This window comes from Balaenoptera musculus, chromosome 13 (genome assembly GCF_009873245.2).
Source record: "Balaenoptera musculus isolate JJ_BM4_2016_0621 chromosome 13, mBalMus1.pri.v3, whole genome shotgun sequence".
NCBI classification, from domain to species: domain Eukaryota; kingdom Metazoa; phylum Chordata; class Mammalia; order Artiodactyla; family Balaenopteridae; genus Balaenoptera; species Balaenoptera musculus.
In genome coordinates, this window is record NC_045797.1 from 29,604,601 (window position 1) to 29,632,308 (window position 27,708).

General features: G+C 48.5%; 1 protein-coding gene across 1 annotated transcript; it reads right to left on the reverse strand.

Annotated features, from left to right (window-relative positions):
• Positions 1-27,096, reverse strand: VAX2 (ventral anterior homeobox 2). Its single transcript, XM_036873815.1, is given in 8 exon segments — positions 1-123; positions 126-215; positions 217-264; positions 267-407; positions 6,474-6,529; positions 6,532-6,625; positions 6,627-6,664; positions 26,859-27,096. Coding segments are annotated over 8 exon segments (828 nt in total).
• Positions 27,097-27,708: the final 612 nt, after the last annotated feature.

The window sequence follows — 27,708 nt, forward strand, 5'->3', positions numbered from 1 at the left end:
CTACTTCCCGTCCAGCCGGCTGTAGGGCTCGAAGGCCGAGGAGCCCAGTTCGTAGGCGGCAGGCAGGTCCGGGAGCGGGGCGGTGCAGAAGCAGAGGGCTGGCGGAGGGGGGCGGCAGGCGGGGGCGACGCTGAGGCTGAGGTCAGCGGGGTGAGGTGCGGGGACGAGGTCCTGGGGGTCACCCAAGGAGGCGCCCTGTGGCTGGCAGGCAGGGCGCGGCGGGCCGGGGGTCAGCGTCAGAAGGCTGGGGGGCGCTGGGCGGGGACCAGCAGCCGGCCCTGCTCCAGCAGCCGCAGGATGTCGGGGGTGGCGAAGGCCTTGGAGGCGGAGGAGGACGCCCGCTTCTCCAGGTCTCTGCTCTGGTCTTTCTTCTGCTTGGTGCGGCGGTTCTGGAACCAGACCTTCACCTTGGGGTGGAGCAAGGGGAGGGGTGTCAGCGAGGGAGAGGGGAAAAGCAGAGCAAAGTGTGCGGCAGGGGTGGGGGCGAGGAAAGGAAGGGGCAGGGGTAGTGGGGAGCGGGGAGCAGGGGTGCAGTGAGAGAGGAAAGAAGAGCAATCAGACTGTCATTAAGATCTTCCCATAATCAGGCTGACTGGGGGAACTGGTAAGAGACACTTGCCCCCAAATATGGGCACCCCTCCACTGCTACGCTGACCCTAGGATGGAGGGGGTGGATTGGCAGCTGGAGGGTGGAGGTGGGAGGGCACAGATGAGTTCCCCTCTTGGCCCACACTCCTTCCACTCCTAGCCACCCGCCTCCTCCTGTCTCGGCCCCATGCTGCCTCTGAAGGGAGCTCCTTAGCCCATCTGGCCATCCCCCTGTTTGAAACTCTCAGCAGTTCCCTCCCACCCCATCACCTATAAGGGCTTCTCAACGTGATACCAAGTGTAAGAAGATGTGTCAGGATGGTGAGGGACACTTCCAACGGCCAAACACCCAAGCTGGGGACAACCTAAATGGAGCCACCAACCAAAGGGCAGAGACATTTTTTCAAGGCTTTGAGAGGAAGAGAACTTGCCTTCTGCCAGCACCCGGCACCTGGCACCCAGCACTCCAACCCCGTCCTAGTCTGTAGAAGGAAAGGAAGGCTGGGGGTCGGGGAGGGAGCTCAGTGGTCAGTCTGCGAGCCCCTAACAGTGATGGGATTTTCTCCCTCCTCTGGGAAGGACAGGGTGCTCCCCTCAGGAGGCAGCTTGGGAGTCCTGAATCACTTGCAGGGCATGCAATGCCTCAGAGAAGGAGAGACTGAACAGTTGCTCCCCAGCTGGAAAACCTGTCAATCACTGCAGCAGCCCAGGACCCGTGTCCCCCAGGAGCACATAGGCTGCCCTGCTTCTGGCCCGGAGTTTCCGGAGGCTGGCAGCTGGCTGGGGTAGTCTGTGCCAGCAGGACGAGGAGGGACCACGGAGTGGAGGGCCAGAAAGAAAAGCATGGGGAGACCCGCTGTTTCCCTCCAAACTCGGAGGACGTAAGGGAAGCTGCAACTCATTGGCCCCGGGGTGAAGGAGAGGTGGAGAGAAGGAGCACGGGTGGAGGCTGGCCTGGGCAGGAGGAGGGCAGAGCTAAGGCGCCTGGGGCCATGCCTACCATGCCACCTGTGGAGCAACTGGCCCTCTAAGCAAAGGCCTCCAGCCATGAGGCTCCTCAGGCCAGAAGGTGCCACTCTGCTTGCCCTCCTACCCTGGGGGAGGTCGCTGGGGGGCGAGGGCGAGCAGGGGGCTCAGAGCAGAGCACGCTCCCTTCTAGCGGCCGTGATGGGAGGGGCTCTTCCCCTGCAGGTCCCCTCCAGCAGTGAGTCAGACCTGTTCTGAGTGGGCGAAGGGGGAGGGAAGAAAAGATTTGAAACAGATGTGAGTTGGGTGTTTTCAACGAGATTGGATTGAGTTCCAATAACTGGAAGTAACCAGGGAGTTACGGGATCTGCTTGAGGTTGATTGCTGCATTCATTCACTCACTCATCATTCAGCAGATAGGTATTGAGTGCCCACTCTGTGCCAGGCGCTGTTCTAGGCGGGCGGAATCAGCAGTGCACAAAGCAGAGCAAATCCTTGCCGTGTGGAATGGACGGGGAGAGGGGGAGATAGAAGATAAACAACCGATAAAAACAAACAGGCGTGGCTGTCGGGTGGCAATAAGTGCTTTGAGCAGTGTCTCTCAAATTATTCGTGGTGAGGAACCACTTTTTATTTGTTTCCAATCCGTCGTGGACCGATACTTTTGTAAAATAAATTAAAATGAGTTACTAGAAAAATTGCTATGTGTATTTCTAAACACTTATTCTCCATTTCTGTACTTGGCATGTACAGATAACAGTTTGTGGGCTGGCACTTTGGGGGCACAATAAGGAGGGGAGAAGCGGGGAGGTGACTATCTTATCAGTGGGGTGGCAAACACGGCACCTCTGAAGAGGTGACATTTGAAGGTGATATCGGTAAGGATGGTCGAGGAAGATTCAACCAAGTCTGGCTGAAGGAGGTGACTATTAGTCACTTCTGGAATTTGATTGCTCCAGGAAGTGGTCCACCAGATCCATGGGGACCGTGGCTCTGTGTGTCACTGCAATTCCTTTCCCCTGCTGGGAAGCCTCCTGGGGTTCTCGGCCAGGCTCGTGCCTACCTCACCGGCCAGGCACCACCCCCAAGAACCCTGAGTCTCAGTTTCTCATCTCTATAATGGAGGATAAAAATACCTGGGGCTGGACTTCCCTGGTTGCGCAGTGGTTAAGAATCCGCCTGCCAGTGCAGGGGGACATGGGTTCGAGCCTGGTCCGGGAGATCCCACATGCCGCGGAGCAACTAAGGCCCGTGCGCCACAACTACTGAGCCTGTGCGCTTAGAGCCCGTGTTCCACAGCAAGAAGAGCCACCGCAATGAGAAGCCCGCGCACACGCAACGAAGAGTTGCGCAGCAATGAAGACCCAACGCAGCCAAAAACAAACCAAACAAAAAACCTGGCTGTGGCAGGGATCAAATAGGAAAATCCCGTTAGAGGCTTAGCCTGGCCCACACTCAGTGCGAGGTATTGTTTATATTGCTCACTTTCTCTGTTCCTACTTCCTGAACTAGAGGGAGGGGACAGACTCAGAAGTCATGGTTCCTTGCCTCAGGAAACTGAGGATGTAGTGGAGAGTGGCACTGACCGCTCCCAGCAAACGGAGGGCAAGTAGGTACAAAGCGAGTGGCAGTAACAGGGGTGCCACCAATGATGAGGGAAGATTTCACCGGTGATCTCCTACCCGTGCAGTCCTGCTGCAGCTCTGGGTGTAACAGAGGGGAGGGCGTGCCTAGAACAGCACCTGGTACATAGCAGGCATTCAGTAATATATTCACCCCAAAGTATGGGTGAATGTACTGAGAATTCCACAAAATTCTAGCCATATAAACTTGGGCAAGTTAATTAGCCTCTCTGAGGCTCAGCTTTCTGAAATGGGGATAATATTACCCATAAAGTCATCTTTTTTTTTTTTTTTAATTTTTTGGCCATGCCACACGGCATGTGGGATCTTAGTTCCCTGCACCCCCTGCGTTGGAAGCGCAGAGTCTTAATCACTGGACCACCAGGGAAGTCCTGAAAGTCATCTCTTTATAAAGATTAGAAGAGCTAATGAATGTGCCTGCTTTACATTTTGAGCATGTTATTTAATTTCTGCGTGCCTCAGTTTCCTTCTCTTTAACGTAAAAATAATAAAGAGCGATCATTCTGGTGTGCTGAAAAAATACACCTGGCCTTTGTACCTGGTTCTTGGCCCAGAGCTTTTTGTCATCCATAACCAGCTCCTTCTGAGCACACCTGAGTTTATCCTAATGAGGTGACTCAGGGTGGACCCCTAGTTTCAGAATGGGGGTTGGTCGCAGAGAGACCAGACCTGTGACTAGAGGGTTGGAACTTTCAGCCCCACCCCTCCAGGGAGCGGAGGGGGCTGGAGACCGGGTTATAAAGTCTCTTGAACAATGAGGTTCGCTCCATGAACTCTCCCCACTATACCTGGCTCTATGCATCTCTTCCATCTGCCTATTTCTGAGTTGTATTCTTTATAATAAATCCGTAAAAGTAAATACAGTGTAAAGTGTTTTCCTGAGTTCTGTGAGTCATTCTAGGAAATTATCAAGCCTAAGGAGGGGGGGTGTGGGAACCCCGCCCATTTATAGCTGGTCAGAAGTATGGGTGGCCCTGGGACTTGCTACTGGCATCTGATGTGGGACTGTCCATGAGGCTGTAGTGTCTGTGTTAACTCCAGGAGTTAGGGTCAGAACTGAATGGGTTGCATTGCTGGAAACCCAGCGGTATTGGAGAAATTGGTTGCTGTTGGTGTAGGAAAGCCCACACATATCTGCTGTGAGAAGTGTGTGTCAGAAGAAAAAACTGCACACCTATCCCACGAGCTGTGGTGAAGACTAAACCAGTTAGAACACATCTAGCACTTAGAACAGTGCTGGTTGCACAGAAGCTCTCAGTAAGTGTTAGGGTACACTGTAAATTATCTGCAAAACCCCAGGACTGGGGAAAGAAGAAGGAGGGTGGTAAGCAATAATCAGTTAGTCGAGGATTCACTGAGGCCCACTGTGTGCCCAGCTGTGTGCTGGGCTCCCCAGGGAGGCCTGAAGAGCAGATGTGGCTTTCAAATACATTCTTGCTTTTGGGAAGTGCATTACTGGTTGGTGCCCACCACACTCACACACACACACTCACACCACACAACACACCGCACACACATACATACACACACACGCACACACACACACACCACACACACACACACCACACTCTACAGGTCAAGCCATGTGGAAGAGGGTCTTGCAGCAAAGTCAAGAAGCCTTAGGGAAGGCTTCCTGGGGGAGGAGGGGCTTGGCCTTGACCTTCAAGGGCAGATAAATGTAGCCTGTACTGCAGGCAGGGCAGGGGGGAAGGATGAGCACTGAGAAGGATCGGCTTCTGTTCTGGGCATCTGAGGTGCCCTTGGAAAGAAAGTTTCAGGGGAGACTTTGGGGGGTTAAAGCTAGGCAAGGCAGATGGGAAATTAGGGGAAAGAGGGGGGGTGGCTCTGTGCCTAGACCTCAGGGGTCTGAGTGGGTCTCCCTGACTCCCCACCCGGCGCTCTGGCCCCGCCTGGCCCACTGCAGGCCCCCTGAGCCACAGCCTGGTTTCCAGCCCCAGTGACTCAGCTGGACCGAGGGCCCAGCTGCCGCAGGCCATCTTGCCGGGGTTGTTTGGGGCTCTACAGGGTGCAGCTGGAGGAAGCAGTCCAGGCGGAGAATGCCCCGGCCTGCCAGGATAGCAGCTGCTCCCAGCAGCCCATGATCCTGACCCTCACTGCCGCGGGACGGCGGTACCAATGCCAGGAGGGCCAGGGCTTGCAGCGGGCGGTGCTCGGAGAGCCTCACAGATCCTCTGGCAGCTTTCCCCAGACTGTCTGCTTCCTTCTCCTCTCCTTCCTCTCCCTTCCCTTCATGTGTCCTGGTTTGGCCCTTTCCATGCATTTATTGACTGACCTCCCTCGGCCCATTTACCTGTAGCTGGACTTAGAGTGTCTAAGTCTGCTTTGAACAAGCTCCAGGGTGGTTACCCAGTTTACAGGCAGCATAAAGAGGCCGGACTGCTTGTCTAAATCCTACTTCTGGCACTTAGTCGTTGTACGACATTGGGCATAACCTCTCCTGATCTGTAAAATGGGATAATATTGGTAGCTACATCATAGGTTGTTGGGATGGATTAGTAAACTAACAACTAACTTAGAACAGTGCCTTAGCACAGTAAGTACTGGGGAAGTATTTTTGGATTGGCCAAAAAATTTCGTTCAGGTTTTTCCCTAAGATGTTATGGAAAAACCCAAACGAACTTATTGGCCAACCCAATATTATTATTATTACTATTACTAGTATTATTATTTAGCTCTATTACCAGCTTGAAATACCTCCATTCACACAGAGTAGGTGCTCAGTGCTATGTGCTAAGCCCTTCCTGGGTGAAGGGGGCATTCAGACCCCTTCTCTCCAACAGGAGGTTCAGAGGCACACTGGGATGAAGGGAGGATGGGAAAGGCCCCAGAATGGGGAAATGAGAGGTCCCCAACCCAATTTTGTAATGCCTCATCTCGCAGCTGAATCTTTGCTCCCAGCAAGCCCACCCCTCACCATGCCTTCCTGCAGGCTCCCTCCTGCACCAACAAACAACCCCCTGCAACTTGAATTGACCCTTCCTCCTATTCCATACTCCACTGGAAGTAGCACCTGATACATTCCAGAGCCCCCCACACACCCTGACTCCCTCACCTCAAACCCTGCTGGCATATACCAACTTTCTCTTGTCAGCACTATATTTATTTGCTCTGGTTTATCTGTAACTTTAAGCCTTTCCCTAGTACATGTCTGAACTCCAAAGCTGGGTCTCCGAGCAGCAAGCCCACAGGCCTCATACCCCAAGGACTTCCCGGGCTGCCAGGCAGGGATGGAGTGGCCTGGCCCTGCTCTTTTACCTGGGTCTCTCCGAGAGGTTCAAGCTGACGGGCCCGCTCAGTGCGCTCACGGCCACCACATACTGGCAGCGCTGGAACTCCATCTCCAGGCGGTACAGCTGCTCAGCTGTGAAGGATGTGCGGCTCCGCTTGGGCCGGTCCAGGTCCAGGCCCCTTTGGCAGGACAATTTCCCGGATGGTTCCTTTGGCGTCTGCAAGGGTCATGAAAAGAGGCAAGTTAGTTCACTAGTAAGGATTTAAGCCACCAATGAGCATCTTAATGAAGGCAGCATGATCTGATGGGGAGCTCCTCATGTTGGGCCCTGGCTGTGTGACCTCTGACAAGTTGCTTACCCTCTCTGGGCCTTACCTCCTTAATCAACCCAATGCAGTATGTTTGTATCTACTGTATGTATGCGAATGGGCCTCAGCACAAATGTCAGGTCTACCATCATAGCCTGGTCAGAAAGGGCCCAGTCCTGACCCAGTCAGGATTCTCTTCCCTCAGCAGAATAAGAAACAAATGGAAAGAGAATATACCAAGTCCTCAAGTGCAGAGAAAAAGATGGGTTTAGGATTGGATATGATCAATCAGGTAAGGCTTACCAGAGGAAATGTCCAGAGCCAGGTCTTAAGCCCTATGTGTGTGTGTGTGTGTGTGTGTGTGTGTGTGTGTGTGGTCTAGTGTGTATGGGTGCAGTCTCTGTCCACAGACCCTCCTGGGGTCCATGAAGAGGCTTGCTGGTGTGGGGTAGAGCTGGGATCCCCCGGAGGAGCCCGAGGACCATTGCCACTGTATCAAGCTTCTGGGGTGCCTTTGAGAGGGGGAACTTCTGCCACTCCTCGTGTGCCTAGTCCTGAACAGCAGGGCCACCCTCCTGGGCCTTGGTCTGATGCCCTCCATGCAATGGGGTCCTCTAATATTTTGGAGCCTACTTTGGAAAGGTTGAAAAATCTGTAGCCCACATTCACCAGATAGTCCCACTGAAGAACTCAGCAAAGGGCTTCCCTGGTGGTGCAGTGGTTGAGAATCTGCCTGCCAATGCAGGGACACGGGTTCGAGCCCTGGTCTGGGAAGATCCCACATGCCACGGAGCAACTGGGCCCGTGAGCCACAGTTGCTGAGCCTGCGCGTCTGGAGCCTGTGCTCCGCAGCAAGAGAGGCCGCGATGGTGAGAGGCCCGCGCACCGCGATGAAGAGTGGTCCCCACTTGCCGCAACTAGAGAAAGCCCTCGCACAGAAACGAAGACTCAACACAGTCATAAATAATAAAAAAAATTAAAAAAAAAAAAGAATAGTCTTGTAAAAAAAAAAAAAAAAAAAAAAAAAAAAAAAAAAAAAAAAAAGAACTCAGCAAAAGCAAAATTTCTTGGAGTGGGGGGTTTTATATATATATATATATATATACACATCAGCTTTAAGTATAGGGGCAAAGATGATCCATGTTTGAACCACATACACTGATGGCTTGAAATCTAGTTATAGAAAAGTTTTATTTCAAAAATTAAAGTGTGAGGGCTTCCCTGGTGGCGCAGTGGTTGGGAATCTGCCTGCCAATGCAGGGGACAACGGGTTCGAGCCCTGGTCTGGGAAGATCCCACATGCTGCGGAACGGCTGGGCCCGTGAGCCACAACTACTGAGCCTGCGCACCTGGAGCCTGTGCTCGCAACAAGAGAGGCTGCGATAGTGAGAGGCCCGCACGCCGCGATGAAGAGTGGCCCCCGCTTGCTGCAACTGGAGGAGGGCCCTCGCACAGAAACGAAGACCCAACACAGCCATAAATAAATAAATAAATAAATAATAATAAAGTTCCTTTAAAAAAAAAAATTAAAGTGTGGAAATATGCAGGCATCATATTCTGTAGGATTTACCAAACCTCTCCCAACACGTGCTGTTAATAACAATAAAGCTAAAACTAAGAGTAATTTGCTGTTACATAGGAAGGTTAGTGTCACTGGGAAACTTACCACTCAAGGCAGCACTTGTTACCAAGCACAGGTAATAAAGCAAACCTCCAAGCTTGCAGGAACTCCACCCATCTCCAGGGGCATGCACAGTCGAAGTTTGGAATGTGGTCAGAAGCATTAGTGGCCGTGCCGCTCATTATAATAGCTGACATCTCTGCAATGCTTGCTCTGGGCCAGGCACTGTTATAAGTACTTAAACCCTCCCCATGTCTCAGTGAAGTTGGAACTGTTATTATCCCCATTTTACAGATGGGGAAATGGAGGCACAAATTTTAAGTCACTTACCCAAGTTCATACTGAGAGTGTTTAATAAGGTCTAGAAACACCCTCATTTTACTTGATGAATACCCTCTTTTAGTACTCCTTAGTGATTCAATTGGTAGGTTATAGTGAAGAAAACTTTGGTCATGGGTAGAAAATGGAATCTTCTGAACGGGTTCATCATTGCCCTGGAAGATGTAGGAAAGGAACTGCATTTGGGATGTGCTGTTTGTTAAGAGGCTCCTTCTGAGCCACAGGACTGTAGAGCCTACTTTTAGAATCCCTACTCTAGAGGGTGAACCTGAGACCTCTCCCTCCAAGTCCCTCAGTGTATTTTATGAGACCAGTTCTTCCTGCCTCCTGCTAGGGCCAGCTAATGTTCACTCCTCTAGGGTGCACTTCAGCTTTTCATGGGCTCCTAGCTCGAAGGTCCTGCCCCTGATCTCAGAGGTTCCAGCACCATCATGTTCTCAGTCAACCCTCAGGGAGAGGGTGAGCCTGGGTGTGGGACAGAGTCATAGCCCTGAGGCTGCCCTCTCCCACCACTGGTCTAGTCTTGCCAGGGCGCTGGGCAGAGCACAGCACACAGATGGGAGCCCTGCTCTTGGAGGCTTGGTAGAACCATAGGCCTTTGGGGACAACTCAAGCTTCCCCCCCACACCGATACTTTCTACATTTTAAAATAGTGGCGTAATATTTGTGACCCCATTGTGACTGGGTCCCCTTTGTACAGGTTCTACTGTCTACAATTGTGAAACCAGTCTCAGAACTTTCCTCACAACACTCAAGTGAGCCCATCTCCAAAGGCACTGATTTTATTAAAAGTGTCTTGGGGGGTGTGAACAGGAGACAAGGTGAGGGGTGTCATACGTGGTGCTGCAAGCTTCATATCCTCTTCCGGGTAAGCCACCTGGAGCCCACCTGAAGCTCTGAGCCTGTGCTCTTGACCACTGAGGTCAAACCATATAGGCCCCCCCACCTTTCCTTTGTAGAGGAGCTAAGAGGAGCATTCCTGCCTTGGAGCAGCCAAGGGCAGCCCACCTCCTCAGGGCCAGGAGAGGCAGGAGCATGGAACAAAGGCCCCTCAGACTTGTCCCCAGATACTCAAACAGGCCCTACAAATCAGCACATGAAAAGATGTTCAACATCACTAGCCATTAGGGGAAAACAAATGAAAACCAGGAGAAATACGTATCAGAGTAGCAAAAATTAAAAGACTGAGGGACTTCCCTGATGGCGCAGTGGTTAAGAATCTGCCTGCCAATGCAGGAGACTGGGGTTCGAGCCCTGCTCCAGGAAGATCCCACATGCTGCGGAGCAACTAAGCCCGTGCGCCACAACCACTGAAGCCCGTGAGCCACAACTACTGAAGCCCACGTGCCTAGAGCCCGTGCTCTGCAACAAGAGAAGCCACTGTAATGAGAAACCCACACACCGCAACGAAGAGTAGCCCCCGCTCGCCGCAATGGGAGAAAGCCTGCATGCAGCAATGAAGACCCAATGCAGCAAAAAAAAAAAAAAAAAAAAAAAAAAGTCAAGTTTTATGTTACGTGAATCGCATCTCAGTTAAAAAAAAAAGGGTGCCAAAAGGCTGGTGAGGATGCCAAGAAACTAGATCTCTCATTCATTGCTGGTGGGAATGTAAAACGGTGCAGCCACTCTGGAAACTGACCTGGCAGTTAAACCTATATTAGCCACCCCGTGACCTCATTCCTGGGCATTTATCCCAGAGAAATGAAATATTAGGTTCACATGAAAACCTACACGGGGATGTTCATAGTAGCATTATTTGTGGTAGCTCCCAAATGGAAACAATCCAGATGTCCCTCAACAGGTGAATGGATAAACAAACCGTGGTACAACAATGACTATTGATTGATAGACACAACAAATTGGATACATCTCCAGGGAAATTATACTGAGTGAAAAAAACCAAGGCAGTCCTTCAGATTATGTACTGTATGATTCCATTTATATTACATTATCAAAATGACAAAGTTACAGAGGTGGAGAACAGATCTGTGCTTGCCAGGGGTTAGGGAAGGGAGGCTGTGACTATATAGGGGTTTCTTGGTGGTGACAGAACAGTTCTGTATCTTGACTGGGGTGGTAGTTATATGGATCTATAACTGTGATAAAATGTCACAGTACTATATACAAAGAAAAAGGTGCATGCAAAAAATGGGTGAAATCTGAGGAAGGTCAGTGGTCTAGTTAATTACACTGTAGTAATGTCAATTTCCAGATTTTGATCGTTATTATAGTTATATAGAATGTCACCATTGTGAGAAGCTAGGTTGTAGATACATGGGATTTCCCTTCCATTTTTTTTTAATTTTTTTTTATAAACTTATTTATTTTATTTATTTTTGGCTGTGTCGGGTCTTCGCTGCTGTGCGCAGGCTTTCTCCAGTTGTGGCGCACGGGCTTAGCTGCTCCGCGGCACGTGGGACCCTCCAGGGCCAGGGCTCGAACCCGCGTCCCCTGCACCGGCAGGCGGACTCCCAACCACTGCGCCACCAGGGAAGCCCTCCCCTTCCATTTTTGCAACTTCTTGTGGTTCTCCAGCTATTTCAAAATAAAACATTAACAACAACAATAACAACAAAACATGCCATGAAGCTAGAATGATGTTTTGTCACAGAAACTGACAAATCCATTAGTGGAAAGAATACAATAGTGTTTCCCCAAATGCCTTTGCATTTCACTTGTGGTTTGTAAGATGATTTAAAATGGTACATAAATAAACCTTTGCCATTTCAAAAGATATGCACTTCTTTTAGGGTTTACTAGAAAAAATTTAAATCTATGATTTTATATGCTTAGCATGAAGCTAAAGTAGGTATTTCATTTTAAAATATATTATGCTAAAATATTAAGTAAATAAATGAAACATGGATATAATAGAAATGGTAAAGTTGGTATTCAAATAAGTGAATATTGGGAAACAAAATGGAATAAGGAGTACACAGTAGAGCCATGTACATAGAGTGACAGAGTTTATGATAAAGGGAACATTCTATATGGGGACGGGTTGGTCTAGTCTATCAGTGGAGTTAAGTAGACTGATGACCATAAATTATCTGTTTGGAATAAAATCAAGTTAAATTCACATCTTATGCCATAAAGAACAATGTTTCAAATGGATTAGAGAGCAAATCATAGACTATAATATGATAAAGGAATTACAAGAAAATATAGGAGGCTATTTTTAGAATCCTAAGCTTGGGAAGAGCTTTCCAAGCAAAATGCAAACCTGGACTGTAAAGGAAAAATAAAGGATGTATTTGACTACATTAAAGCTAAAAACTTTTGTATGGCAAAGGCACCAAAACCAAGATAAAATATGAAAGACAGGATTGAAGAAAGTCTTTTTTAAAAGGCAAAGAAATAATATCCAGAATATATAAAATGCAATTATGAATACACAATTTTTTAAAAAAGGGCAATAGTCTAACAGAAAAAATGGTCAAGTAATTTATGTGAGCCATTCACAGAAAAGATAGTCAAATGGCCAGTAAATATATGAAAAGATGAGCACAGCTTCACAGTAATCAGGATAATGCAAGTTCAAGCAACAATGGATAATCATTTATCTCCCTTAAGATTGGAAAGACATTAGCAGATGATTAATAAAGCAATGATGCACTGTTGGAGAATCCACACTCCCATTCACTGCTGGTAGAACCATAAATTGTCACAACGTTTAAGGCTGCATTTGTCAAGTTTAAAGATGCACACCACACTGACTGCCCCAGCAATTTTATTTTAGTAGGTATTTATCCAGAAAAGCACAGGCTCATGTGCTCCAAGGTATATATAAGGATGTTTGCTGCAGCATTGTTCAAAATGTTGAAAATTTGAAAGCATCCTGAGTGCTTCCCTGTAAGGGAAATGGCTGAACAAACTGTGGTACATTCATACCATTCATATTTTATAAAATACCATGTAGCAATTTAAAAGGAATGAGGGCAATATCTATATGAACTGACATTAAGTGAAAGAAAGTAAGTAGTACTACCCCATTTATGTAAATAAAACAACTGTGTCTATTCAACCATTCAACATAAATTTAATAAGCGCCTACTATGTGCCAAATAGTATTCTCGGGTCTGAGGATATAGAAATGAGCAAAATTGACAAGGTCCCTGTTCCCATAGACCTTGTGTTAGGGAGAAAGATGGATAATAAATTTAAAAACTAATATGGGGCTTCCCTGGTGGCGCAGTGGTTGAGAATCTGCCTGCCAATGCAGGGGACACGGGTTCGAGCCCTGGTCTGGGAAGATCCCACATGCCGCGGAGCAACTGGGCCCGTGAGCCACAATTGCTGAGCCTGCGCGTCTGGAGCCTGTGCTCCGCAACAAGAGAGGCCGCGATAGTGAGAGGCCCGCGCACCGCGATGAAGAGTGGTCCCCGCTTGCCGCAACTGGAGAGAGCCCTCGCACAGAAACAAAGACTCAACACAGTCATAAATAAATAAATAAAAAGAACGTGAATTTCTTTAAAAAAAAAAAGCAAAACTGGGCTATTCATTTCAGTAACAGTCAAGTGGTCTTAGTTTGCATTCAATTTCCAATCAGTAAAAAAGAAAAAAAAAAACTAATATGAAAGGTACTGATAAATGCTGTGAAGAAAATAAAACAAGATAAGGGGATATTACTGACCCTCTCCAAATAGCTAACATACAAGAGTCATAGTGTGTGGGACTTCCCTGGTGGCACAGTGGTTAAGAATCCGCCTGCCAATGCAGGGGACGTGGGTTCGATCCCTGGTTGGGGAAGATCCCAAATGCCACAGAGCAACTAAGCCCGTGTGCCACAACTACTGAGCCTGCGAGCCACAACTACTGAGCCTGCGTGCTGCAACTACTGAAGCCCGTGCGCCTAGAGCCTGAGCACCGCAACGAAGAGTAGCCCCCACTCACCACAACTAGAGAAAGCCCGAGCCCAGCAACGAAGACCCGAGGCAGCTATAAAAAAAAAAAAAAAAAAAAGGTCATAGTGTGTGTTTTTGTATTTGCTATTTTAGCCAGGAGTGGCAGAGAAGGCCACTCATCAAAGTCAAGTTAATGTATAAGCCATGAATGCTGTTCGCCAGCGTTTCCAACTCCTTCCAGGCACATGGTAGGGTTGCACTAACTGTCTGCCTTTTGCAATCAGATGTGGCCATATGATTTGTTTTAGTCAAGAGGAAAGGATGCGGGCACTTCAGGAGAACACATCAAAAGCTGGTTCGTGATTTGCCACACCGCCTTCCCCCTACTGTGATGGTCACAGAGGCAAGAGTCAAGCTGGAGCGTGGGTTTCTGAGTACCAAGACCAGCCCCTGCCCACTTGTGATGGACTTATCAAGTGAGTTAGAAATATACTTGTGTTTTGCTAAACCTCTGAAGTTTTGGGTTGTCTCTGCAGCAAATCTAGTCCATCCTACTGACAGAGCCCCCTTCCCAGAACTGTTCCTTTTCTAAGTCGGGGTTGCGGGGGAAGCACCGGGAAGGAGGGGCAGCTTAACTGCAGAGCCTCTTTGTGGGTAGGGTTTTGTTAGGGTGAAATGCATGAGTCTAACTGGAATGAAGGCTGAGTTTTGCTGTCCTTCAGATCTCCTCAAAGAGGGGTGAGCCCTAGGGGTACAGGGGAGAGTGTGTTCCATCCAAAGAGCCTTTGCCATGGGAGAGGTGATGACCCCTGCTTGATAATAGATAGCTAATGCTCTTGACCTCCAGGACCAAAAATTACCCTCTCCACCTACCTCTCCCAAAAGACCCCCTCATAGTCCTACCCGACTTCATCCAGATAGCACCCAGGTAGTTTATTTACATGATAAGCTGTTAACATGCTGATTTTTTTTTTTTTGGCTGCATTGGGTCTTCGTTGATGTGCATGGACTTTCTCTATTTGCAAGGAGCGGGGCTACTCTTTGTTGAGGTGAGCGGGCTTCTCATTGCAGTGGCTTCTCTTGTTGCGGAGCACGGGCTCTAGGTGCATGGGTTCCAGTAGTTGTGGCACACGGGCTCAGTAGTTGTGGCTCACGGGCTCTAGAGCGCAGGCTCAGTAGTTGTGGTGCACGGGCTCTAGAGCGCAGGCTCAGTAGTTGTGGCACACGGGCTTAGTTGCTCCATGGCATGCGGGACCTTCCCAGACCAGGGATCGAACCCGTGTCCCCAGCATTGGCAGGCGGATTCTTAACCACTGTGCCACAGGGAAGTCCTGTGCTGATTTTTAAGTGTGACAAGGTCCTTCCTGCCTTAACAAATATAATGTGATCACTATAAAATTCCTTATAAACAATTCATTCTCAAGTTTATTGGGAAAATTTAAATGGAAGAATAGTTGAGAAAAAAATGTAAAGAATGAGGAGAGAATACTTGTATTACCATTACAGCAAAATATATTACATATCTACAGCAACTAAATGGTATGATGATGACACAAGAGTTATGAAGCAAATCCATGCCTATATGAGAACTTGGTATATTATAAAGATATTTCAAATTAGTTGGAGGAAAGACAAGATTATTAAAGACCTGGCTTTTGGACGATTAGCTCATCACCTGGAATAAAGTAATTTATCTCACACTGCATGCAAAAATATACACAAGATGGATTAAAACTTTAGATGTAAAAAACAAAGCTCTAAAAATGGAATAAAAACTCTGAAGAATTTAAAAAATAAATGGCAGATTTGAGTACCTAGAAATCAAATCTTCTGCAGGCTGAGAGACAGTTAAAAGACAAGTGACAGATTGGGAGAAAAATGTTAATAATACATGCATAACAGTCTTATGTCTAGTACAACACACAGCCTCTATAGTCTAATAAATAAAGTCAAGCAGTCCAGTGGGAAACTTAACAAATTAAATGAAAGGGTTATTCAGAGGAGAAGAAATACTAATGGCTAAAATATATGAAAAAATACTCAAGGTCAGAGAGACTTAGAGAAAATGAAAGTTAGAACAGCAATGAGATAATTTTTTCAGTTATCATATTTTATCTATCAGGCTGGGAAAGTTGTGCTGGCAAATGTGAGGGAAAATAGGTTTCTCAAGCTCTATTGGTGAGAATACAAATTAATACAAAATAAGCTTTTCTTGGAGGGTAATTTCACAATGCCTAGCTAAATTAAAAAATGCATAGTTCCTTTGTTTCAGAAATTTTATAGAGGTTTCTACCCCAGAGAAATATTGGTATACCTTCATAAAGATAGACTCACTGTTTGTAGCAGTTTGTAAGAGGAAAAAAAAAAAAGGAAAAGCTGAATGTTTATCAACAGGATACTGTGATGAAGTCACAGTATGGTCATGCCTTTGGCGTTATGTAGACATTAACAAGAATGAGGTACATCTTCATATACTGACCTGAACGGATGTCCATTAAAACCTGCTACGTGAAAACAACAAGTACATGTGTACAAACCTAGTTTTATAAAGAACAAAATGTAAAACTAAACTTTGTGTGTGTGCGTGCTTGTACCTACATAGAATTAAGTCTGGCAGGTTGAACACCTCTCTTTTCTGTTTGCTCTGTGGAGTGGGAGCTGGTCAGGGAGAAAAGATTTCTCCCATCTTACTTTATGCACTTTTTTTTTTTTTTTTTTTTTGCACTTCTTTATTATTTGGTTTGTTGCAAAGACTATCACAGTCTGTGAACAGACTATTTTAGCAGTGTGGAAAAATATCCCACTTTTGTAATATATAACTTACATATTTATGTTTTTCAATTACTAGGGAAAGTTTGGGAGGTTACGTCTTGGGAGCGGAAGTGTATCGTGTGAGGGAAATGAAAAATTTTCAACTTTCACATGATTTCAGCATGGATTGGTTTTGTAATTAAAAGGATATTTTACACAATATTGAGCAGAGTTCCCTGTGCTATACAGTAGGTCTTTGTTGGTTATCCATTTTAAATATAGCAGCGTGTACATGTCAATCCCAAACTCCCTAGTATCTGCTCAATATTATGTAACAACCTAAAGGGGAAAATAATTTGAAGAAGAATAGATACATGTATGTGTATAACTGATCACTTAGCTGAACACCTGAAAACTAACACATTGTTAATCAACTATACTCCAATATAAAGTAAAAAAAATTTTAATGGATATTTTATACTTCAAAAATGAAGAGACATTAGAAAGAAAAATAAAAGATAAATTATAAACTGAAAAAATTGTAATGCATACTGAATTTTTTGTAACAAAATTTAAGAGTATTGTATTATAAATATATATAAGATATACATTATATATAATATATATAATATTGTTACCTTTTGTTGGAGAAGAACTTTCTAGTTCAGAACTAAAATGTAGAGGCCCAAAAGGAAATGACCATTAGTTGTGATTAAAGTTTAAATTTGAGTTCAGAAAACCCCCGAACTCACAGCAAAGTCAAAAGAAAAAAAAAAAAAAAAAAAAGAAAAAGATCTGGGGATGTTTGCAACACGTCACAGAAAAAGGGATCATTTCCCTTCTATAAAATATTTTAAAATATGTATATGTTTGTATGTTTACATAAGTATATTTATATAACATATATTGATACATAAATATGTATAAATAATGTTTACTACTATAAGAAAACAATGAGCAAACCAATGGCTAAGTATATGAATGAAAAATTCACAGAAGAGGAAATAAAAGTGAAAAATAAGTATATGAAAATATGTTTAACCTCACTAGTAATTAAAAATGCCAAATAAAATAAGATTTTTTTTTCACTTGAAAAGATTTTACTCTAAAAGATTGAGTATATCCTGGGTTGGGAGGATGTGGAGAAATGGCACATTTATACACAATTTCTGGGAGTATAAATTCATACATTTTTGGCATTTAGAAATAATCACAGTTTTAAGCATATATACTTGTATTTTAAAATTTCACTTCTAGGACTTTATCCTGTAATTATATGCATACCAGACATATATGAAATGATAGTTATTATTTTAAAAATTTTATCATGAGAAATTTCAAAGATACAAAATAAAAGAGAATAGTATAATGAATTCTGATATACCTATCCCTCAACTTCAACAATTATAAACTCAGGAACAATCCTATTTCTTCTATATCCCTGTAATTTTAAGCAAATCCCAGACATCATATCATTTCATCCAGAAACATTTTATATATATCTCTAAAGACTCCTTTAAAAAAACAATCACAATACTATTGTCACAATTAGAAACATTAACAACCATTCCTTAATATAATAAAATGTCTCACCTGTTTACATATTTTTCACATTGTCTCATAAATGAGACTTTTAAAAAAATCTGTTCAAATTAGGATACAAAGATGTTCACTGAAGCATTGTTTGTAAGTGTGAAAATATAGAACCAACATAAATCCATCAACAAGGGACTGGTTAGATAAAAGTTTATTATATCTGCATAATGTAGTACTATGCAGCTGTTAAAAATAATGAGGCAGTTCTAGATAGAAAGATATTTATTAAATGAATGTTTATTAAATGAAGAAAAGCAGTTTGCCAAAACTCTCACTTTTGTAATATATAATTTACATATTTATGTTTTCCAATTACTAGGGAAAGTTTCGGAGATTGCATATTGGGAGTAGAAGTGTATTATGTGGAAGGAATGAAGAACTTTCCATTTTTACATGATACAGCAAAACAGCACAGATTGGTTTTGTAATTAGAAAGATATTTTGTATTTCAGAAAACAAAAGACATCAGAAACAAAATTAGAGAACAATTTATAAACTAAAAAATAATTGCAACATATATTGAAAGCAATGAGCTACTGTCCATAATACGTAATTTCTACATATCAGTAAGGAAAGGAATATTTGAAAATTAAAATGGTCAAATGAAATGAATTAATAGATAGCAGAAGAAATACAACTGGCCAATAAAAAATGAAAAAATGCTCAACTTCACTAATAATCAAAGAAATAAAAATTAAAATGTCAGTGAGGTACTTCTTAGCAAAGGTATGTAAGATACACAATGTCCAATATGGGGAAAGGGCAAAAGGCAGGGGTATAAATTGCTAAACACATTTTTCCCCTGGAAGAACAATTTAACATCCATCGAGATATAAAGTGTGAACTGTGATAGCAAGATTTGGGGATACAAGCACTTTCAGGCATTGCTGGGCAGTGGGTGGGTACCATCTTGTGGAGGGCTCCTGGGCACTGTCTTTCAAATTACAAACACAGATACTCTTTGACCCAGTAACCTACTTTCAGGAACTTCTCTGACAGATATACCCACACATGTGGAAATGACCAAGGAACAAGTTTATTTATTGCAGCATTGTATATAATAACAGAAGATAAGAAAAAAGCTAAATGTCTGCCATGAGGGCATGGGTTATATAATATACATTATGGTCCATCCAGTCTCTATAAATGGAATACTATGCATCTGTAAAAAAAACTAACAAGAAGTTCTTAACATCCCAAGATACACTGGTAAGTGAAAATAACAAGGTGCGAAAAATATATAGAGATGTCACCATATGAGTAAAAAACAAAAGGAAAAAAAGCAATATAGCTGCACTGACTTGCATAAGCATAGAAATTATTCCGAAGAACATATTGGAAAGCAGTAAATAATGGCTGCCTTTGAGCCGGGTGGGAACTGAAGGATGGGGGACACGGATGGGAGAGAGATTTTTCACTGTGTGCTTAAAACAACTTTTTGATGTTTGAATCAAATGAAATAATTACTATTTTAAGATTAAAGGAAACACATTAAAATTTTTTTTTAGTGTGTGTAAACCTTTTGAAGCAGCAATTCCACTGCTAGGAATTTATCCTTTGGAAACACTCAAGGGCGCAAAGACCCGGGCATTGGGAGCTCATTTCTCAATCTCCCAGACCTTCCCTAGTAATTGAAAAACATAAATATTTAAGTTATATATTACAAAAGTAAGATTTTTTGTAAACTACTTTTTTTATTTGGTAAAATTTATTTAATAAATATCTTTGTATCTAGAAGTGCTCTAACCACTGCACAGTACTGCATTAAGCAGATATAATAAAATTTAATTTAACCAGTCCCTTGTTGATGGATATTTAGGTTGGTTCTACTTTTTCACAATTACAAACAATGCTTCACTGTACCAGGGAAAAATAACAGGAATATCCTCCCAGAGGATAGGAGAATCCGGCATTCCCCCACCAGAGGAGTACTTACTGTACAGTCACGGAACTGTGTGAAATGGTTGGGCCAAAGAGATGACCCCCGCGGACTGAATTTTTTTAAAATGGTAAGTCGCAAGACAGCTTATGTAATATGATTCCGCTTTCGCTATTGTCTGTATAGGAGAGCGAGGAAATCTCCTGAAACACACCTGAAACTGGGAATGCTGGCTTCTACCACTTCGGTTTGTTTGTTTGTTTTTACCTTGAGCACGTATTGCTTTTTGAATTTAATTTCTCTATCTTCCTGTCTGCATTGTGAGCGTGGCCTTAACATTCCTCCGGGGGCGGTGGTCCTCCGCCCGCCGCGCCCTGGCTCCCCGCAGCTCCGCCGTGGGCGGCGGGACAAGCAAAACACAGAACCAACCGTGAGTTTAAATACCCGGTTATTTCAAGCTCCAACAGAGGACTTGGAGACGTGTGAATTGGGCGGGGAGGAGGAGCGCGGATTTATCTAGTTATTTACCTGGTTGGCTTTGCGGGTGAAACCTCACCCTAAACCCCTGCAGAGAGCCGGGAGACTCACTACCGCCCTTTCGGCCCTGTGCTTCCCTCGGCCTCCTGCTCCTCTGGGGGGGCCTCCCCGGCCTTGGGGATCCAAGGAACCAGTAAAAGAAACCATATTTGAGCTTCTTCAGGTTTTGTATTTCAGTGGTTCCCAAGTTGAGGATTGCACAAAATTCCAGAAATATGGCGTCGTCAACTTTATATTTTAACAATTATTCTGTGCTCTGGCATCATCACCATTTCATGTAAGGAACGACTCTGTAACGTCAAAAAATAAGGCGGTCACTTCACAACAGACGTTCTTCCCAGGGAGGGGCGCTGCGGCCTCCCACCTAGTGAAACACGAGATGTGGATGGTTTCGCCTCCTCTCATTCTTTCGGCAAATATTTACTGAGTGCCTACTGTATGCGTACGGAACGCGTCTGGGGAGATCGCGTGGGTTTGGCGAGTGCGGTGACTACCTCCTACGTGGTCCCCGCGGGGCATCAAGGGAACCGGGCTCCGGCGCCCACTTCCCTTGCGTTTAGCGCCGACATCGCTCCCTCGCCACCCGGGCCGCGCCGCCGGGGCGGGTCAGGACCCCGGCAAGTCCCCGCTTGCGAGGCGGTCTCTCGGTTGGTAAGCTGAGCACCAGCAGCCCCACCGGGTCGGTCTGGCACGTAGTAGGTAGGTACTCATTAATGTTTGTGGAATGAATCAACTAGCAAGCGAAGGGCAAGATCATGGGAGAACGTGGGAGAGTTGGTTCGGGGGACTTTACTGGACCTGGGGGGAGGGGTGGCAAGCAGCATCCCACGGTCGCCCCCACCCCCCGGCCGCGCTCGCAGCCCTGGCTTTTCCGGGTCCGCCCACTCCTCGGCTTTGTAGGCCAGATTTGGTCCTGGCACTGCCACCTTTTTCCGTAGTGTCCACTGCCACCCCGGCACCCCTAGCCGAGACCCTCCAACCTCCCTCCTGGATGGGCGCGGGGTGGGGGGCATTGACCACCCCTGGTCCCGGGGATCCCTGGGCAGGCCTACTCTGCCTCGGCGTCCTCTCTCAGACATGTTCAAACTGGGGTACGCAACTCCGCGGATGCACTGAGAGCAATCCGCTACCCGCTTTCCGAGGAGAGTCAGGCCGATCTTTAGTTTATATTAAGCAAACAGGAAATAAAAGGCAAAATTCACATGCTTTTCCCTATACCGCCCCCGCCGGCCCCACGCCCATTTAAAATACAAATCAAAGAAACTGCGAACTGAGAGGAAGCTTGGGTTGTCTACTACGGCCCCAGACTTGAGTCCGGAGTAATTGAGGAAAGAGCGTAGGGCCAACAGGAGCCTTAGAAGCCCTCTGTCGCCACAGCGGGTGCACAGTGTGCGGAGACCCAATCTGTTTGGTGTCACCGTACAAAGGCCCAGGGACACACGCTGCTGCAGTCCGTTCCCTCCCCTCCAGTTCCGAGTGCCCACGTGCAGTCCCAGCCTCCCTGCCCGGCTGGGTCATCTGTGGGCCACCTGGAAGCTCAGACCTTTCAGGTGTGCGCGCGCGAGCGGGATGCGGCAGCAGGTCCACCGGCACCCGAGTTCAAGAGACCACCCAGGGCGGCAGCAAGAGCGGAGAACATAAGGAGCCGCCAAACGCCCTGCACAGTTCCCTGAAAATGAAACGGTGCACGCAAGTCACATCAGCAAGACTATGTATGCATTTGGCTGCAGGTCTGCTTCTGCTTGTGTGTGTTGGGTGTGGGGTGGGGGCATGGATATAAAGGAGAAAAATAAAGAGCAAAAATGAAAGGGCTCAGCACAGACCTGCCCGAGAATGTGGGTCCTTCTGCCAAAAACAAAGCATAAACATAAAACAAAAACAATCCCAGGAAAATATAAAATAAACCTAATACCCCCCACAAGCCCCAAAACTAAAACTGAAACCAAAAACCCCAAAGTGCAATCCCCTGCATGAATCATTTAAACCTTTCAACCACTGCCTGGCGGGCTGGTCCTGGGTTATCTCCTCTCTTAACAGACTTATATCAAGGCTATAGTCCCAAGGTCCGGTGTCTGGAGGGCCCAGGCGCTGCGACTCGCAATCCAGTGCTCCTTCCAATACAACACTCTGCCTCACCGGCTCCACTGCCAAAACACCATCAGGAAGATGGCAGGTGTGCCCTTGTGGAGCTGCCACGACCTGCCGGGGGAGGACTTCTAGGTCTGGGCAGAGTCCTCCTATGTCCAGGGGCTGCTGTAAATCCAAGTAGAAAGGGAGGCGACGCTGGTCAACGCTGAGCCCAGACCTGGCTGCAGAAGGGGGTTGTCTGTTCCCATGGGTCGCTACTAGCTCAAGCCCCGGAAGGCTTGGCCCCTTGCCCAGCGTCCTCAGACATGTCTGCAGCATCCATCCAGCGCCCTGCCTGGTGTACACCATTGTGCTGTCTGTGTTTCGACCGATGCATTTCTGCAGCGCGGGTCCAGCACTGCACTCAGATTCTCAGGGGGCTGCACCCCACTGAATTCAATGACCCCCTGCCCCAAACCCACATCCACAGAGGGAATTGTTCAGCCACAGCCAGAGGCCCTGGCCTTCCTGTGTCCTCCCACATCCCCAGCCACTGGTCACATACATCAGGCTCCCAGATGAAAGCATTTCCGCTAGTGGGTGTTGGTGCTACGGGGTGAGGGGGGTAGCCATTCACTCAGTCAAAGGATTCCACAGTTTTCCTGTCCCCCTGCTCCCAGAAAGAGGGGTGCCGAGCCAGGCCTGGAGTGCCGCAGGCCTCAAGATGCGGGAGCGCCCAGCCGGCAGCCTCTAAATCCTGCTCCACTCAGGCCAAAGTGGCAGCACAGAGTTGGTGAGGCCCAATTGGGGTTTTGAGATTGGCAGGTCAGAGGCATGCTTTGGGTGAGCTGGGACCAGCGCTAGACATTGTTCATAACATCTGCTGGGTGGGGTGACGCTGGCAGACAGCGATTCCCGGCTCTATCCAGAGGGGTTGTTGAATTCGACTCTGGATTGATTTGAGAATCACGTAGGTGCATCTGAGTGTGCGTAGACTGTGAGGTTTGGGAGTTTTGGGGTGAGAGTTGTCCCACCTCTTCTGATTGCAGGGATCCCGGCTCCACCGAAAAAGCCATAGCACCCAAGGCTGCAGCTAACTTACACCCATGGCTCTCCTTCCATCTGCTTCCTGCCCGCGGCTTGTCCTTTCCAAACATAAAACAAAAGGATCTCCCACCCCTTCCCCTCATCAGTCAACGGGCTGTGCAAGCAGAGGTGTGGGGCAGCCTAGGCGGCTTTAAAGTCCCTGTGGAAGCCTAGCTGTGTCCCTGGTGGGGTGCGTGGGGTGCCTGTTGCGTGTACATCCGTCATCCCAGTGGCCTTGTTTGTGCCCACGTGTGGCACGAAGCAGACTCCATTTTGAGGCAGGGGATGCAGCGAGGTCGGCCTCCCTGGCTCCCTGACCCACATTTTGCAGAGGCAGGAAACTTGAGTGATTGGTTGAGCGAGGGTTCCTCAAAGGGGATTGGGGAAGGCCGCACTGTGTGGTCTGCAAGGTGGCACTGGGCCTCCTTTCATCAGCCGGTCCTTGACCCCTTGGCCGTTCACCTCCCAACACTGAACACAGCCTCTGGGCCCAGGGGGTGCAGTTGGGGAGGCCTCTGAGGAGGGAGGCCCACCGCCTGAAGCAGTTTGAGTCTCCTCAGAGTTCTCCCCCCTTTCATTCAATGGAACATTTATGGAGATCCTGTTGGTTGTTTGCAGTTTTAGAGACACCATCTCTGACCCTTAGCATAGCCCTTCAAGGGAAGCACTATGCTTTCTTTGTACAGATGAGGAAACTGGGGCACGGAGAGGCAAAGAAACTAGTTCAAGTTCAAAGGGCTGTAGTAAGGCCTGTATTCCAAAGCAACTTCGCTTAATTCCAGCACCAGGCTTTCCTCTTCTTCCCCTGCACCTTGGGACTCCCCCAGCAGATCTGGCTACCCTGGGGTAGAGCCCTCAAGGGAGCAAGTGCTGAGTGGAAAAGAGACAGAAAGAAAGACCCAGAGAGAGTGGGGCTCTTTCCCAGAATCTTCACCCCACCAGCAAGCTGACAGCTGAGATGCTAACCGCCTACCTTCCCCCTTTTTATGGTTTCCTCCAAGGGTACTTTGGGAGGATGTGTCCTTGGAGGTCAAGGGTAAAATGTACTCTTTACTTAGAGCTTACTGGAGGGACATTCAGCCAGGGGCCAAGACGCTGCAGACTTCCCTTCACCAGTGCAGGGCCTTTCATCTGTCAGAGCCTCCGCCCTGGGCCCAGTGGGGCCGGAGTGACACAGGTGACCCTGGCTAGGAGGGATTAGCGGTAAATGATGTCCCTAGTATCTCAGGCCTGTAATAATCTCCTTGTCATTAAATGGAAAGGACAGAGGGATTTATGAGGGCCCTGTTTACCTTTTATTTCTTTTAGGTGCGTAAATACCTCCTCTGTGCTCTATTTCCTTTATACTGTGTAAGTGTAATGGCACTGCTGTATTTCCTACATGCATTTGTAAAAGTACACCTGACAATGTACACAAGCTGCCCCACATACAGTGGGGGGTCCATCTCTTCCTGGCTGTGGATTGCTCCTAGAGTGGGTGGTCTCTTGGAGGGTAATTTTTTACTCCTACCTTTTGTGAGTCTACAACTGGGAGTTATTTGACTGACATCTATACACAAAATCTATTCCATCTACATGTGGAGTTAGTAGAGCAGAAGGGATGGTAGGTAGACACAGAACTCACAATTTTCCAGGCAGAAGGAAATGACTACCCATAGATGGATTGTGAGGTGGTGAGTGTCCTGCAGGAACTTGAGGTCCTAAATTTGGGAGTGTGGGCTTAGGGGGCTGATTTTTCTGTTTCCGGAAACCCTGCAGATTTCCTTAATGGAACTCCAAGTTGGCTGCTAACGCCTTGTACCCAGGACATCCCACAGTCTATGGAATGAGATCTAATTTAATCCCAGGCGCCCAACAGGTCCACATACCGGTTGGAATCCCTGTTGGGTGGGGACCACCTCCCCATGCCCTGTCCTTTGACCCAAGCCTGACCCAGAACAGCGCTGGGTGACCATACCTGGCCTGGAGTTTCCTGTGTTTTCTGAAGACCAGGGTCCCTGAGTCTGTGTCCAAGATGGTCATCAGTCAACTTCACATTGGGCCGCCTCCATACTCTACCTTAGCCCCTTTTCCCAGAGCCACCCAAACCCAAAGGCTGTGAGGAGGCTGTGCCCGACCAGGCCAAGGTGTCCCAGTCTGTGTGTGGGTAGCTCACACACAGCCCAGCCCAGTTCAGACAAACTCGGGGTCCTGGCGCTGGAGCGAGCTCGAGCCAGCGTCAGTCAGGCTGGTTTCCCTTCCCTAGGCGGTGGCCGAGGAAATCAGCTCTGGCTGATTTCTTTCTAGGCCCTTAGGCTTGCAGGAGAGGTGCTCAAAAAGAAGGGGCAAGAAAAAGGCAGCGGGAGGAAGCCGGGAGCGAGTTGGAGGAGGAGGCCGGGGCAGCCGTTACTCTCGAGTGGCCTCTTCTAGGCGCTGGGTCTCCCGGTCCCGGGACTCGGGGATGATGGGGGAAACAGACCTCAGGCTCCGACCACGGCCTAGGGACGGGCTGAAGGCAAGACTCCGGGATTCCCTTTCTTCTCCCATCTCGCTAGGCCAGGCCCGGGTCCGGCGAAAGGCGAGCCTAGAGCTTCGCGTGAGGCTGGCTTTGGGGGCCGGGGTAGCCTCAGCCTCGCGGCGAGGAAGCCAGGCAGAGCTGGGCACTCGGACGCTTGCAGGAAGGGAATGCGAGCTCGGCGGAGAGAAATAGCCAGGAAAGAAGAGAGGAGGGCGAAGGGTGAGGGAGAACGGGAGAGACGCAAAAGGCCCGGCCGGGAGAAGGCCGCGCCGAGAGCCGGCTGGGCCCAGGCGCCGCGAGGAAGTGGGAACCGAGAAAGCGAAGCCCAGGCGGGCGAGCGGGGCGCACGCCGCCCTCCGCGTCCCGGTACCCTCTCCCGGGAGCAGCCCGGTGCGTCTGCGTGGCTGGGAACGGGAGACAGGGCTGGGCAGGGGGCGGGGGAGCGCCCCGGCTGCTGAGCGGAGCCTGGCCTCTTCCTCCCACGGCTCCGGACGCTGGTGCCTCCTCGTCCTGACCCCGCGGAGCGCTCGTGACGCTTTTCTCCGCACCTGCCGCGAGGGCCGCGGGGCGGGGACTCGGCTCTCCGCATCCCGCACTCGCAACTCCGCCCCCACCACAGTAACCCGCCCGCATGGGCCTGGGAAGCTGAGAATCGTAAGGCAGTGAAATGGGAATTTCTTCGGTACCGGGCGCCGCTTTGTCCCCTGCACTCAGCTCAATGTCCAGCACACAATAGACGCTCAAAACAATGTTTTGCTGAATGACTGAATGATGACTGAATGAATGAATATATGAATCGGGAGGTGGAGGCTGCAGGAAGGTCGGAGGCGCCAGTAGGGGATGGGAGGGGCGTCCGGTGGGCCAGGGCTTCGAGCTGTCCTCTTACCTCGCACCAGGATGCGGCGGCAGTGGTCTGCCTCTCCGAGCCCCGGCTGCCCGTCGCTGTCGGCGCCGCTCTCCCTGGAGCCCGCGGGGCTGGAGGCGGAGGTCCCGGCAGTCTCCTTTGGGCTGCGGCCGTCGGCATCAGCACTCGAGTCCTCCGCTCCGCCGCGGTCCCCGCCGCGCCCGCTCCGCGACTCCGGGCGTGAGGTGCCGCGGTCGCACTCGGCGCCCCCATCGCCCATGCCGGCCGCCACCTTCGCCTTAGCCACCGCCTGCCCAGCCTGGGCCGGCCAAGCCCGCGCCTCCCCGCCCCTCGCGCCCCCCGCCCCCCTCACCCCCCCGCGCCCCCTGCGCCCCCCCGCCCGCCTCCTCTTCCTCCGGCCCCGCCCCCGCCCGGCCGCTCCACCCCTCCCTGCTGATTGGTCTCGAGTCGGGGTTCTCCGACTCCCAGCGGTGCGCGAGGGAGCTGCGCCTGGGGATGGGGGTTCGTTGGCCCTGCTCCCCCACCCCTAGTCTAGTTCCACATTCAGCCCGGCAGAGGGAGGCCAGGGAGGCCCTACATCCTCTCCTAAATTTTATCAACTCCCTCCCCCGACCACCAGCCTACTCCCCTCCCCACTCCCTTCATCCCCAGGGAAGCGCTGTCTCCGCACTCCGGCTCTTTCAGCGGGATCAATAACCCAAGTGTTCCAGGAAGGCGACACCTACGAGACCGAGCAGAAAACCGGAAGTTGGCCTTGCTCGGGCGCTTGGCGGGGTGGGGGGCTGGGGCTGGGGCTCAGGCCTGGGGTTCAGTGGCCGCCCTCGCCTCCAGACTCATACCTCTGCCCACACTCAGGAACACAGAAGGCAGG